Source organism: Oenanthe melanoleuca, chromosome 6 (genome assembly GCF_029582105.1).
Source record: "Oenanthe melanoleuca isolate GR-GAL-2019-014 chromosome 6, OMel1.0, whole genome shotgun sequence".
Classification (NCBI taxonomy): Eukaryota; Metazoa; Chordata; class Aves; order Passeriformes; family Muscicapidae; genus Oenanthe; species Oenanthe melanoleuca.
Window position 1 is genome coordinate 6807870 of NC_079340.1, and position 16115 is coordinate 6823984.

General features: G+C 42.1%; 1 protein-coding gene across 3 annotated transcripts in view; it reads left to right on the plus strand.

The window, feature by feature from the left end:
• The window catches only part of ANK3 (ankyrin 3), a 308301-nt gene that overhangs the window by 217087 nt on the left and 75099 nt on the right, over positions 1-16115 (plus strand). For 2 of the 3 annotated variants that reach the window (XM_056494940.1, XM_056494942.1), the window contains exons 19-23: positions 8439-8537; positions 8631-8729; positions 9028-9123; positions 12122-12194; positions 12388-12450. In XM_056494940.1, the coding sequence (XP_056350915.1) occupies positions 8439-8537; positions 8631-8729; positions 9028-9123; positions 12122-12194; positions 12388-12450 (430 nt within the window). The remainder of the gene's footprint in view (positions 1-8438; positions 8538-8630; positions 8730-9027; positions 9124-12121; positions 12195-12387; positions 12451-16115) is intronic. The other variant, XM_056494941.1, reaches the window with a different exon arrangement.

Below are 16115 nucleotides of genomic sequence, written 5' to 3' on the forward strand. Positions count from 1 at the left end.
GGATCCCAGGAATGGCCAGGTGTGTCAGACTGTCCAGCACTATTATCCTATTACACTGACAGCTCAGAAAGGGCAGAGTCCATCATCATGTCTGGCTGCAGTTCAGCTGATTATAATCTGTGGCAGAGGGAAAATTCATTGTTATCTGATTTCTCTACAGTGTAATTCCAACTGTACCAGCTACTGATTTCAATAACATTATCCTGTGATAAATCTGAAATAGTTTTGCTAAAATCCCAGGAGCTTCTCCAGGTTTATACTTGGGTTGTAGATCCTCAGTCTGTATTTTAAAGATGAATCAGTCAGGGTTCTTATCTGCCAGATCACCCAGTAGCAGATGAGACCTGCCCTGGTTCATTCTTTGCACCATTTCCTCAGATGGATGTGGTTGCCTTCCTAGAGAAGGTTATTACCTGGTTTTGGTTTCAGTAGCAAGACATTGCAGAGCATGTTCTTTTAACTTGGTCAGAGCTGAATCACATCCCAAGCCATACAACTTGTCTGAGTGTTTGCCTTTGCCCCTCTGTGCAGTGCTCTTGTCTGTCCCACAAATAGCAAGCAGTCTAAGGACACATTTATACTGACAGGTGCAGGCAGACACACGTGTTTGCTTTGCTGGCTCTCCAGTGTCCAAATAGGATCCCATTCTGGGCTGCAGTGGCCTTTTAGTCACATTAGGGTGGTGGAAACATCTGAGGTACTGTCACAGCTGAGAGGCATGTCTGCTGGGTCCCAGGGACAGCCTGGTGCAGCTGCAGGAGCTCTGTACTCAGTTTCAGGTCTGGCAACGTGGTGGAGAAGGCAAGTGACTCTGTAGAGACATGTGGAAAAGGGACTTGAGTTTATCATTAGGGGCTTTCTCTGTACGGAGCTGAATTTCTTGATTGCATCTCTAGAAATTGACCTAGTCATTAGGTGAAATGGAGGTAAAATACAGTCATATTTTATTGTGTTCAACATGAATCTTGTCTTTAGTAAGAGTCATATGATTTTAAAGAAGAAAGAAGCAAATGCCTTGTTGTGCAACCTCGTTCCTCACTTATATGTGTAACTAGTGTGAATAATAAATAGTTTCCCAGTACACTTATTTCCATGGGACTGCCCCATAATTGTTAGGAAGCGGCTCAGGGACTCCTAAGTCAGGTGAAGTCATGGTGTTTTTAAGCAGGACTACGTTGGGGTTTAAGAAGTCACCTGTCTGGGGAAATTCTCCATCCTGTAGACTTCTCTGGGGAAGAACACCCACAACAGTTTGTCCTCCTGTCCACCCTACTAGTTAGTGCTCCCTGCTGTAGGGCACTGTCTGCTCCTTGGGAAGAGAGTGCCCACATGCCTTGCAGGATTCTATTAGAGTGGAATGAGCTTGATGCTTATGCACTGGCATGAGCTTGGTGCTTTTCCACTGGCTTCTGCAGGGTCCCATCTGCTGGGTTTGTGCAGCAGTGAGCCCTCAAGGCTCCACAGACTCAGCCAGCCACATGGAGGTTGCCTGCCAGGTATCTGCTCTCTGCTGCCTGTGATAGAAGAGAAATGCCAATGCAGTACTGGGTGTTCTGTCAGGGAATAGTTTCTGGATAAACTGATGATCACCTTGAGTTCCTAAGGAAAGAACTGGAAAACCCTGAAGTTCTTACAATGAAGGAAAAATATCATGCTATAAGAAAGGCCATACTTTGACCTCATAGTCTGTACAGGTGAAGGTTAGATGATTGGCTTGTAAAATAGCAGCTCTGTAGTTACAAGCTCTCTCATTTAGATGGATTAACTGTACATAGTGCCTCTAAAACCAGAGGCATTGGGGGACAAGATAAGCAACAGCTGAGTTGCCTTCAGAGGCACTGTTGCTATGCTTGCATGTTTGCACGATCCTGTCCAGCATGTCCAGTTCAGATTCATTCCTTTGGACATACAGCAGCAGAGACGTGGGCATCTGTGCCTTAAAAGTCACTGAAGCAGCACAGCTCAGACTGACATTATATTGGGGATCTCTGCTACCAGCAGTGTCAACACTAATCTTCTGTTTTCTTCCCTCCATTTCACATCCATGTGCTTTTCTTACCTCCGTTTTTGGGGCATAGGTGACTGTTCAGTAGCGGTTTTTTTGGTGTGTTTTATTTATTTATTTATTTTCCCTCCTTGTCATGTTTCTCATTTTCCCAGGATAAGCAAGCATAGGTTATGTCACTCCAGCACAGTACCTGTCAACAGGGGGAGAACACTCCATATCATTTAACTTAGTATCACTAGGTCATTGAACTCTTGAGTAGAGACCAATGAACTATCATCTTCCTCATCTGGTACGTGTTCTTTAGTTATCATTTATATATAACTTACCCTCCCTGTGAAAATATCTAGAGTCTGAAATTCTGACACAGGAGTTCTGACCCTGCTCGCATTCTGAGGGCTGCACACACTTTCAGGAGTTTTCAGGTGCTTAAAGCAGAATATGGGGCAGAAACACATTTTGAGTCTTGAAGCTGTAGCAGGGAAGAAAAAAAAAAAATCCAGTATTGCAAAAAATCACTTGTACAGAGGATAAGTCTGTATGATTGGAGTCAGTTCTGGCTATATAACTTCTGAGTATTTTCAAAATTGCTCTCAGAAGTGAACAATTGCATTTGCAGGTCTCTCTTTAGGTGGTTTCTCTCCCAAGAATTTTTTTCCTGACCTTTGCAGTAGAAAAAGACATTAAAAGAAGAATAGCTGTTGGTTATGAAGTCCATTTATTAATAGTGTTGTGGGATTCTTCTGGTTTTGCTGCATCACTTAACTGAATAACCTCTAATCCCAGAGCTGCAGGAGACTAAATCAAGGCTGAAGTGCTCAACAAAACTGGTGTAGCAGGCCAGAACTAGTGCCTGAGAGGCTCCTACCACTTGAAAATGAGATTTTGTTATGTGGTTTAAACTCAGCCACATTAGAAAATACACTTCAGGTGGTAAAGTTTGAGCTGCTTCAAAACCCTTCACATTTAGAGAGCTTTAATAATTTGGTGTTCACAGAAGGCGTATTAGTGTCCTGCAGCAAAGGCAGCAGTTCTTGTCTATTCTGGCATTGCATTTGTTTGCCTGAATTTAGGCATGCTAAAAAGTTTTTGGTGCTGAAAATGTGCTATGCAGTATCATGCTTAATACAAGGCATGTTCATCCCTTCACAATGATATTGGGAGTTGAAAATCAGTCTGAAGCCATGGCTGCGAGCAGATATCCTTTCCCTGGTGGTCATGCTGAGTGTAAAAAGCTGTCCTGGTACATGTGATATTGCTTTTGTTTCAGGGCTTTTGTGCTGGCAGTTGGCATGAGAAAATATTGTTTCATGGCTCAGCAGGTCTCCACATGTCATTTTTCTACTGTTCATCCCGTTGGATAATGTAGTTGTAAGATACAGCAGCACTGTGATGGACTGGCAAAAGAAGACTGAGAGAAAAGTGCTGGTTCAGTCAAGGATGAAAAGCAGGGTTTGAGCTTTTATTTCAGTGCAGGTTTTTTTAGTCAAACAATCACTACACTGCTCCTGGTGTTGGACCTCCCCTGGGGGAATTCATGGTCTCTTGGTCCCTGGCTGATGACTGCCTGGAAAACAAAGCCAGTATTAACTGTCTTTTGTTTCTAAAATTGTAGTTTTGGTAAGGATATAATAGTGGCTGAGAGGTCATGATGTTCTTTTGCAGGTTGAACTGGGATTTTTCTTTCAGATTTATTCAGGTCTGTCTGCTTTGTTCTGACAGGAGCCCCACTGCAGCCTGAGTTCATAACAGCAATCCAGCTTTTCTATTGGAATATCTAATTTTCAGATGCAGGAAGAGATGAGAAGGAGGCAGGGAGGGAGGGAAGTGCTATTGAGAAAAGTTGCTTTCATACAGAACAAATGCTCAAATACAGGTATCTTCAGTATATCTTCACGGTGCATTATCTGTCTCTCCTTGGCTCCTTGTACATGCTCAGTTGTTACCCAGATGTCTCTGTGGAAATCTCCAGCCTAATAATGTGCAATAATGAACCTCTGCAAGGTACTGCAACATGTTAGGTCCTGATTCAGCAAAGCAGGAAAGTGCCTGTGTGTATACACGTAGGTTTGCCTATTTCATTCAGTCAGACCTTTGTGATCTTTGGATCTAAAGCAATTTCTAGCCCTATAAACAATAATGCTGTAGCTTCACTGTCTGACATTTACAGCAGAAAAACAAAAACTGAGCAGCTTGAGAGTCAGCATGACTAGAAAGATGCAGTAATTCAAGCTGTTAAGATTTATGGTTATTGCCAGTGGAGGATATTAAAGTAATTCACTGACATGATATACAAGATTGTGATAATTCCCTTCAAAAGTAAAAATAGAAGGGCAAGAGAATAAGGGATTCTTTATGTGTTCCATTAGAAATGAAAAGTTCAGTATTTCTGATTTTCTTTTTTCTTGGCACTTATTCTTGTAGCTTTTGATAAAGCCTTCCCAGCTGCTAACTCCCCTGCTGCTGTTCATTATTTAAAACAGCCAGAAGGTGATGTCTGTTAGACCTATGTTAAAGAAAAGCCCTGATTTTCTTGGAAGTAACTTATTCAATATTAGGCTGCCTCCTAAATCCCTTAGTGCTTTGCCAGTAATTATAACTAAGCCTGAACTGCTGTGCAGAAATTTATATAATTGTGACCTAGGTTTTGTTGTTTTGTTTTTGCTTTTGAGGTGGTTTAGATTTTTTCCTTAGTGAGGTTTTTGTTGTTTTGGGTTTTTGTTTATTTATGTGTGGGTGAATTAATTATTACCTTTTGAAGCAAAATATTTTAGCCTCCTGGGCACCTTTCTATAGAGAATGAAAGTAAGATTGTCAAGTAGCCTTGAGAATTTCTATTTTTATTGTTAATTTAATTGTGTAATTGCAGAACCTGCCAGTTGGAGTGTTTCAGAAAAGTCAGTAGAATACCTTTGTTTACGGGGATTTTGGGATACAATTGTTGTGCAGGAATCAGAGCTCTAACTGGGAAGTTAAGGTTTCAGGCACTGAAAGGGCGTGTTGCTAGCCAGTTTTACCTTGCCCAGTGCCCTGGCTCCCTGTGCTGCTGGCTGTGAGCAGAAGATGTCCCGTGGTGTGGGCTGGGGCCGTGTGCCCAGCCAGCTGTGGCCGCCGTGTCACATCTCTGTCCCTCTGCTGTCAGTGGCTGGCTGCTGCCTCGCCAAACAAGACCTGACACGAGGTGACCACGGGCTATGGCAAACTTGAAAGAAAGCTCCCAGGACCCTCCAAGGACCTCAGGCTGGGGACTGGTGTTTTGCCACCAGGCTGAGCAGGTGCCCACACGGCTGCTGGGGACACATGTGATGTCTGTGGCAGGAGCTGCCTTTCAGTGCACACCCCTCCAGCTGCTGCACAAACGACCAGGCCAGCAGCACCAGAGCTTCAGAGAAAGCCTCCTTCAGATTCAGCTGAACTGTGACCCTGAAAATGTCGTAATTTGCACCATTAATTGGGAGGAAAAGGGAGAAAAGCTTTCACTTAGTCTCTGTCTTAAACATCAGACCGGTCAAGAGTGACAAATAGCATCAATAATTGCTCCTCAGCCATTTTTGAAGATACCACATGCAAATCTCTATGTATACCATTTCTAGAAGGAAACTGTCATTGCACTGCAGTAGATGTGGGGGGGGTTGATAGCTCCTTTTTCAGTATTCATTGTTACAGGCTGGAGAAGAGCCTTTACAGATCACTTCAAAGGGAAAGCTGAGATCAGCTGGTCTTTGCTCTCAGATATGCTCCAGATTTTAATGTTTTAGGGTTATTAGCAGGGGGTTCTTGGCAGGTGGTCCTTGACTTTGGATTTCATCTCTCCAGTTGGTTTTATTCTGATTTTTATTTTTTTTGCTTTTGACCTTGCGGGTCATGCTAAGAGGCCTGTATTTTGAAGGGGGAGAAGGGAATTAAGATTTTGTAGGAGGAGGTTTCACAGCTTTATTTTTTTAACCTTTTTGAACTCTTTTGATAGTTTGGCCATCCTTTAATCTGAGTTTATCTTTGGCTCATGTAGAGGCAGGGGCTGTGTTTGAGGTACCTGACTGTGAGTCATCATTCTGCTGAAGAATCAAGACTCTGGACAGCCAGGGAGCCCTGTCAGAGTCAGACTCTGGGCACTCCTAGGAACAGGAAGTTATTTGGCCAACTCTAAACTAACAATATCTATGAGGTCCATGTGTTCAGTTCATGACTACAATTAAGCTACTGCTCCAGTTCTTACCATTGTGGCCTATTATTCTGTGCAGGAAAAGTTCCATTTAGCATCTGATCCAATGTTCACATAAGACAGCAGAAAGTTTGATTCTGCTGATGCCCAAGGAATTCCGATTCAGTGCTGTTTCTGGCACTGATTAACTCATCCTGGTTGTCAAAGTTAGTAGTTTCTTTAGATGGCAGAGGGTGTATCATTAACTGGAAATTAATGACTCATCCTGTTGCAGTAATTATGTCGAGACAGACATGACTGCCGTCATCACCAGTCCTTTATTTAAAAACTTTTCATGCCTTCTTTCAGGCAACTCTGACTCCTTCCCCCATAGGCAGCTTTACACAGTACTGACTCCTTCTCTCCTCTCTGCAAGTTTCCTTCTTCATGGCTGGCTAAACCCCAATCTGTCCCTTACCCAGCTGCCTAACCCTGTCTGTCCCTCACACAACATCTTCTTACCTTATCTGTCCCTTGCATGACCACATGTCCCTTACCCCCTCACAGCACAGCCAGCAGACTCTGAGGCTCCAACTGCAACTCTCAACCAGCTAACCCACTCTTTTATAACACCCAGCCTCATTGGGCAGGCAAGGCTGTTTCTACTCCTTGGCAATCAGTACAGCTGTAATTCATTGGGAAAGATTGCCTCCTGCCCTATGCCTACAATCTATCTTCCCACATCATCCTAATTTAAAGTAACTGTCACAGCTGCCATCTTCCAGCTTGTGTTAATACAACTGAAATTAGGTAACCTTGTGTGAAGTAGTATCAGAGGCAAAGTGACATAAAAAAGGTGTGTATAAACCAATGGACACTTGAGACTTCCTTCTAGTGGAAATAGCTCATATCAGAGATTTTCTCTTTCTCCTGAGCAGCTGTGACTTGATGATTTTAACATGTGTAGTCCTGGCTCCTGAACTGCAGGTTGACCTTGGACTTGTCTCCTTGCTGTTTTTTTGCCAAGTTGTCTTACCTGAGCGCACCTCACTGACAAGGATGTCAAAATGCAGGGTGACAGGCTGCAGATTTGAGCTGTGTGCTTCTGCCTTTTGGGCACCAGGTTTTTATTTTCAGAGCAGGAAAGCAAAGGAATTTTTTCACCTTAAAACACTGATAGGAGCAGCAGGTGCCTGGTCAGTATAAGACCAGCCTGTCTTTCAGTGTTTCTACCCAGGAGGCTGGATTATGGATCTAGTTCCAGATCATTTATGGGTAAGAACTAGGGAAGGCCAAGGCATGGTCTGAGTCAGTTACAGACCAACCAACTGGATAAAGAGCCAGATGAAACATTCTTTAAGCAGCTAGAAGAAATCTCACAATCCATGGCCCTTGTTCTCCTGGAGGGCTTCAACTTATCAGGTGTCTGCTGGAAGTACAACACAGCAGAGAGGGAACAGTTTGGGAGGTTCCTGGAGTGTGTGGAAGAGAACTTCCCAACACAGCTGGTGAGGGAATCAACCAGGGAAGGCTCCTGCTGGACCTGTGTCTGTAACAGAGCAGAACTGGGGGGTGAGCTGATGGTCAGAGGCTGTCTTGGGCACAGTGCTCCCAAAATGGTAGTTCTTGTTTCTTGGAGGAGTAAGAAGGGAGGTCAGCAGAACTACCACCTTCCAAAGGCAGATTGACCAGTTCAGGAAACTGGTTGAGAGAATCCCTTGGGAGCCAGTCCTGAGGGGGTAAGAAATCCAGGAAAACTGATGTGCTTCAACAAAGAAATCTCAAAGGCGTGGAAGCAGGCCATCCCTGTGTGCCAAAAGATGAGCTGGCAGGGAAGGAGACTGGCCTGGCTGGACAGAAACTTTTGGCTGGAACTCAGGAAAAAAAAAAGGAGATATTATAACCTTTGTAAGAAGGAGCAGACCACTCAGGAGGACTACAAGTATGCTGTGAGGTTATGCAGAATGAAATTTGGAAGGGATGAAGTCCAGCTAGAACTTAATCTGTCTAGTGCTGTAAAAGACAATTAAAAAACATTTCTATGAATACAGTAGCAAAAAAAGGCACTGGTGGAAGTGGAAGTACTCACTGAACACTTTAATTGACTTTCATGAGAAGAATAGTTTTTTTCCAAGGCTGGAGGATTTTTCACTTGGTCCAAAGCAATAAAGCTTAATGGGATTTTTCCTGTTTCATGCCTTTTTGCTTTTTTTGATTTTAATTTTTTTTTTAACCAGGGCACATGTGGGGATATGCACTAACTGCATTAATAACTGCTGCCATTCATTCTAGATGGGATACACTCCTCTGCACGTTGGCTGCCACTATGGAAACATAAAAATTGTGAACTTCCTTCTGCAACACTCTGCGAAGGTTAATGCCAAGACGAAGGTGAGCGTCCCGCATGCCCCCCGCCCCGCGGCGCCGCGCCGCTGTGCGCGCTGCCCGCCGCAGCCTCGCCCTTGCTCTCTCCTTGTGCTGCAGAACGGGTACACGCCGCTGCACCAGGCAGCGCAGCAGGGCCACACGCACATCATCAATGTCCTGCTCCAGCACGGCGCCGCGCCCAACGAGCTCACTGTGGTAAGTGCCGGCCTGGAAAATGTGTGTGTGCGACAGGAAAAGAGCAGAGGAAGCCTATTCCCATCACCCCCGCATCCTCTGTGCCATCATCTCTCCCAGAACGAGAACGGCAATCTGAAAACCTCTTCACTTTCATCCCGTTTCATCCCGTTTATATATCCTACTACCCAAATACTTATTTCCATCAGAAAATGTATACATTTTTTCTTCTATTTTACATTCTTCTGTAATTAACCAGCCGCTCCAACACTCCTCCTCGCTAACATTCAAATTCTGTTACTAATGTTTCAATTGCTAGAATGGAAACACTGCCCTCGCCATTGCTAAGCGACTTGGCTACATTTCAGTTGTTGACACACTGAAGGTGGTGACAGAAGAGACCATGACTACAATTGTAAGTACAGTTCAGTTTGGTAGGGAATGAAATAATTTTTTCCAAAGCCAGAATATGACTATAACTAAACTTTATTTAGTTACATGACTACTGAGATTCCAGTCATCTATTTCCTTTCAGCAATATAAAGTCGATACTAAGTGAAACGTGAGTTGTCTATTTTCAAGGTCGTAGACACTATGAGGATGTACACAGAAAGAGCATCAGTTGAGCAGAAAACTGTCAGTGCAAAGGACTGGTCTTAACTGGTCTTTCTCCACACAATGTTTGTCCACACATCTTGTTGTTTAGGGAACAATTTTGCAGCTGAAAAGATGTTTCTACAGGCTTGTGTAAACAGAAGCTGCTTCCCTTCTTTGAGAGCATTTCCCTATGGTCTGGTGTTTAATGGCTTGAATTTGACCTAAGAGAACCCATGCCAATATAACAAAATGGTTGGAATTTACTTAAAAGTGGCTCATCATTGTGTGGTTTCTGGCCCCTTCCATAGGATGGTGAAAGGCTATATTCTGCAAGCCACAGTCAGCCCCTGCAACCCCAAATATCCATTCCCTGCTGTGGATGTGAACTGCAGCTTGTCTGTTGTGCCTCTCAGGAAGCATTAGCCAGAAGACATTGAAGGGACTAGCAGTGGTCAAATATTACCTGCTCTCAGAAAAATTCACAGAATCTGAAATATTCCTCAGAAGGATCTTTTGTTCACTAATGTTTTGCCAAATTGCTCTCTGAAGAAAACAGTTTTCTGAGGAGAGGTGCCTCCATGTATTACCATAGTAATAAAGCCCAAATTGGGTCTGAAGAACATAAATTCAGAATATTGGTTCCAAATTTGCTTTTCCCTTTCAGCAACTATTTTTCTGATTAAAAAGATAAAGTGCACATGTATGTGTTTTTAGACATATCAGGGGTGGAAAACAGCTACCATGTGTGTTCCATGTTTTGTCATCACTCCTTTGTGTGGTCTATCTGTGCAAGCAGGTGGTTGCAATATGATGGGCTTTTGGGATAGGAGGCAGATTTTAGTTCTGTTACTGCATGTACCTTTTCTTCCTGTGACTTTCCTGGCTGTGGTTTCAGTAGTTTACAGAAAATCCACACAGAAGATAAATTTCAGAACAATAAGATATAAAGGAATATGCTAGAAAGTAATACTGATTGATTTTTTTTTTCCTTACACATTTTCTCTGTTTTCTCAGGAACACATTTCTTTTTAGAAAGATTCCAAAACATTTTTTCACACAGAAAAATTTGGTGGAAAAACTATACAGGATAGCAAAACATGAATGACTACCTACTATTCAATTAGGTAGCTACAGGAAAACCACACATTTAGGCTAAAACCTCTCAATATCACAAGGTTGTTCTTGGCTTTTAGAACCTGGGGGGGGGCATTATGCTGCATAGTGTCTGACCATTTATTTTCTGTAGATGAAGAGTAGAGATGAGAGAGAGATGGTGGGTCAGAGAGAGATGGCGTGCCAGACTCTGAATTGTGCTGGAGGAAATAATAGATACTGAAAGACCTATACAGCCTCAAATACCTGCTCTCAAGAGAAACCCAGAAATAATTTTCATTAAAATCAGAGTATGCTACTTATCAGTGTGTAATTTTGAGACCTTGGAATTCTAGACGTGTAATCTGATTTACAGCTGAGGGTCTTAAAAATTCATTTTGACTGCTGAGACTTATATTTTGAGGCTTGTGACTGAACAACTTCATAAGCTAAATTTAAAGACATCAGGGATGAATATAGCTAATTTTACTATAACTGAAACACCAATAAAAGAAAAAATCCAGTAGTACCTGGAAAAAAGTCCAGTGACTTTGCTGGTTTAACGATGTGTTTAAAAGCTTTTCAGATAATTCCCACAAAATGAATTGCATGAGGCTTTTTGTAGGTTTTGTACTGTTTGAGCATGGAGGAGCTCTTCTGCCTATATCAAGTGATGGCAGAAGCCTAAGAAACATGAAAAAAACAAGTGAGTATTCATAAGGCCAGAGAAAAACAGAAATATTTTAAAATAAATGAAAATGGAAAGGGTATTTTGACTCTTGAACTTTTTATTATTTCTTGTTTGCATATGAAGCATTAAAAGTAATGATGGTTTAAAAAAAAGCCAATCTAAAACCCCATAAAGATGGGAGTGGGTTTTTGGTTTGGTATGGTTTGGATTTGTTTTTAATTCCATTGCACTCCTTGAATGGTATCTCTGCAGAAGCTCTTGTCTGACCAAAACCTCTACCAGTGGTTGTTGTGTTGTACTCCAGCTGGAAAGTAAAAAGTGCATGTGTATGTCATTCATGGGATACAGGTATTCTAGGAACAGATTCCAGGTTCATTCAGAACTTACTTTTTCTGCTTTTATTTTTCTTTATATTGGTCTTTGAGTCTGAATCAATATAAATATGGGAATGAAAATCATGCAAATGCTTCTGAGTGTCTTCCATGCACAAAGCCCTTCAGGGGTATCATTTAGCCTGCATGTGGTTATGATTGTTCTTATTTGTGGGAAAAACACACAATTCATGCTGAGGCACCTCTGAAAAAAAATTCACATAGTTTCAGCACCTCCCAAATTACAGCATTCTTCTGATGTCAAAGAAGAAATAATTCCCTCAGAAAGTTTGGTTTTATTAGAGATGACATATTCCTTGCTCAAAGTTTAGATGACTACCTAGAGTTGTTTTTAAACTCCCTAAAATGAAGTTCATTTCAGTATATGTGATTCTTCTTTTGATATCATCATCTAAGCTTTCCACTCATGCCTTTTCTCTACAACAATACAAACATGATTTAAAAAACCAAATACAATATTGCCTATCTCTGTAGTCTTTTTAATGTATCTTTAAAATAGAAAGTGAATAAGAAGCTAAAAAATTAACTCGTGTTTTTCTAACTGCAGATAGAAATCTTATATTGCATTTAATTTTAAAAATACCTAGAGTTTAAAGAAAAAATGATGCCTGCACTTCAAAATTACTTTTCTTCTATTACAGACTGTTACAGAAAAGCACAAAATGAATGTACCTGAAACCATGAATGAAGTTCTTGATATGTCTGACGATGAAGGTATTAAAAAGATTTTAAAATTTTTTTTCACTCTGTGGTTGTAAGAAATGTCTGTTTTAAAATCCCAAGACTAACACACATTATTAGTTGGATATAGTCATTGCACATTTGTTATTGTTGCACATTGATTTTGTTGACATGTTGATAGTATGTGCTTTTTTTTTAAATTATTTTGTTTATTTAAATCATGCAGTTCGTAAAGCCAATGCCCCTGAAATACTCAGTGATGCTGAATATTTGTCAGATGTTGAAGAAGGTATTTGTGCGTTTTTGTATTGCACTGATTTAACTTAAGCCTCTTCCTTTTATTTCATCTGTCTGAAAACTAATCCTTTCAGATAATTTTCTTATTATCTCACTGACAATAACATCTGCTTTACAATTAAGAGTGCTTTCAAAAATTCTTTGAGCTATTACTGATAATCGTCTAACTTTTTTTCTGAATTTCTTACGATTTTTTGATCAAATTATCTTGACTTTCTTGGAGTAATCATTTCTCTGCTGCTTCTATAAAGTGAATTACTGTTTTATTGTTTTAACTGAAAAATGAAATACTGTACAAGAGGATAAAATACCAAAACACTTTAGAAAAAATGGCTGAAGTGGAAGTCAATGGCAGAAAGAATGTAGTTATTGTATTTTTTAAAACAAGTGACTGTGTTCAATTTTCTTGTTTTCTTTTGTCAATCTCTCTTTCTTCATCCCTATTGATGTATTTACTTTTAATTTTCATAGCATTCAAGCAGCAAGGTGTAAAAGATATTTCAGTTCTTTGTGTGCAGCTCTTGTTTAATTCATGCATTGAGGCTTTTGGTTTGTCTCCCATCTGTCATTGTGTCCCAGTGCTGCAGTTCCAAATGGATCATGTTCTTACCATACAAATGTGTTTTCCAAATAGCTCTCCTAGGCCATTGTCCTGCTCAAAATACTGCATTGTTTCAACTGACAGGAACACTGATGCATAGTAGTGTGAGCTAACAGGGCAGGAACTTGCTGTGTCCCACTGCACAGTGAGGTACAGATGATAAACACCCTGTGGGGAGCCTGGGTGCTGGAACTGAAGATGTAAATTGTAATGTATGGGATCATTTTTAAAGCCAAATCTATGGAGGGTTTTTCTAGTCACTATCTCTCAGTATAAAAAAGGCCAAAACAACAATTAGGAATGCAGGTAATACAATTGATTCTTTGCATATTGCAGACTGTATTCTGTTCCTATGTTGTTGCCAGGGGACCTGAGAGACTCATTTATACATTTAGTCCTGCTCTGCATCCTTGTGTCCTTGAGAGAGAGATTTGATGGATGGACAACTGTGTGGCCAAGGAATTGGCTGGATGGGGCACCCAGAGTTTTATTCAAGGACTCAATGTCCAAGTGGAGACCAGTGATTTGTGTCATTCCTCGAGGGCTGATATTAGAACTGGTGCCATTTCACATCTTTGTTAGCAGTGTGGACAGTGGGATCAGTACACCCTCAGCAGGTTTGCTGATGACACCCAGCTGTGTGGTGTAGTTGACACCCTGGAGGGATCTGTCCAGAGGGACCTGGACAGGTGGGACTGTGTAAGACTCAGGATGTTCATCAAGGTCAAGTGCAAGGTCCTGCATCAAGATCAGGGCAATCCCAAGCATAAATACAGGCTGGGTGGAGAATGGATTGGGAACAGCCCTGAGGAGAAGGACTTGAGGCTGTTGGTGAAAGAAAAGCTCAACATGACCTGGCAATGTGCACTTGCAGCCCAGAAATATCCAGCCATGTCCTGGGCTGCATCCAAAGCACCATGGGCAGCTCTCATGAGACCCCGCCTGGAGTGCTGCATCCAGCTGTGGGTTCCCAATGTGAGAAGGACATGGAGCTGTTGGAGCAAGTCCAGAAGAGGCCACAAAGATGATCAGAGAGCTGGAGCACCTCTCCTGTGAAGCCTGGCTGAGGGAGTTTGGGTTGTTCATCCTGGAGAAGGTTCTAGGGAGACCTTAGAGCACCTTCCCGTACCAAAATGGGACCTATAGGAAAGTTTGAGAGGGAGTTTTTAGTGACACAACAAGGGGAATGGATTTAAGCTGAAAGAAGGTAGGTTTAGATTCAATCTATATTAGAAAGAATGTCTTCACTATGAGAGTGGTGCAGAACTGGAACAGGTTTCTCAGCAAAGATGTGGGTGCTCCTGATATCCCTGATAGTGTTCAAGGCCAGGCTGGATGTGGCTTTGAGCAACCTGGTCTAGTGGAAGGTGTCCTTGCCCATGGCAGCAGAGGTTGGAACAAGATGATCTCTAAGGTCCCTTACAACCCAGGCCATTCTATGATACTGTGATGACAGGGCCTTTTTCAAACCCAGCACTGGAAGGGATCTCACAAATCAGATAACAAGGTGTTTTGCAAGGCTTATGATGAATTACAGGCTTTGAGGTGATAACCACTGGTCTGTGTCTCTTCCCTGACTTGCATATCTGCAAAGGCAACTCAGTGACACCCACAGCTCCTCACTGTTAGTGGGATTTATATAAAATGCATCCACCAGTCGAAACAAATCTGTTCAAGATGGTAAGGCACTCTGACAAATCTCAGAGCCAAGGAGTTGATTTCCAAGTGGGAGAAAGGCACAAATTTAGCAAACAAATCCAAGCTCTCCTTTGCTTGGCTCATATTCATGTCATCAGCCAAAACTCTTCAGTGAGACAGACTTGTTGAATGGCTTCTCAATGAGCCACAACCCTCAAGGTTTCTCTCACAAGAGAAATTGAAGACTTGGAAAGTAGAGACTCAGAGCTTGGGGACAAATGTCAGGAAAGCATTTCCTTGTGTTTTATGTCTTGCTGTGCCCACTAAATAAGTATTTACGTGGGAATTGTGTAATTTCGTTTCCCGGCTGAGAACAGTTTGGTTTGGAGTCAAACTAGTTGAGAAGAGAGATTTTTTATTCTTTTTCCTAGACTACTCTGGCAAATCTGCATAAATGAGGTTAAGTGTTGGGAAATTGCTACACCACAAAAAAGAAATGGTATTTTTTGAAAGATGTGCATATAATTTTGTGGGGAAAAAAAAAAAGAGGGCTCACCTTCATATGCAGCAGAGAGTTTGTAGAAGAGCAATTTTAACACACACTGAGTGTGTGCTGTGCTTTTATTTTTAAAGAGATTGCAAATCTTATAAATGTGAAACCTGAGACTGGGAGAACTGGGTCTTTCCTTTCACCATCTCCAGCTGGGAGCTGGTTCCCCATGTAGCTGGGGTCCCAGCCCTCTGCCCATGGCCATGAGGCTGAGGGGAGCAGGGCTCAGCTGTGGTAAAGCTCAACTCCAGTTGTGTGCAGCAGGCCTGGAAGGAATCCCCTCCTCTGCAGCACATGCTCATCCTCTCAGCATCCCTCTGGGCAGCTGCAGGGGCTTTTAGCTGGTGCAGGGAGCTGGAGCCCTGCTGCGCCTGCCACAGCCCTGCCGTGAGCCCTGTCACTACAGCCCTCCCTAAAGCTGCTGCTGCTGTCCCAGAGGGGAAGGGACAGCAAGCCATGGGAGCTGATAGAAAGAGGAGAGAAACTGTGAGCAGTGAAGGGCAAAAAGAATGCCACCCATAAACCCAATCAGGTGTGGAGAGTTCAGCTATTATCAAAAACACCAGTTACTCTTGAGCTTTTAATTTTATTTTTTTTTTGGCTTACAGTTGATAACAAACTTCTGGGTGTAAACCAGGACACTGTTTTAAACCGATTTAATGGAGATGCCTACCTCAGTAAGAATAAGTATCATGCTAATCAATCCCTGGAAGATTAGACAGACATCTTAACAGAACATGAATGCACACTGCCTGATCCCTGAGTAGGTGCTAAGATACAACAGTTTAAGTGCATTTAAGACAGGTCAGAACATAACCATGCTCAAAAATCTGGTACTGGTCATTTTGGGAGGGGTTGATTTATTATG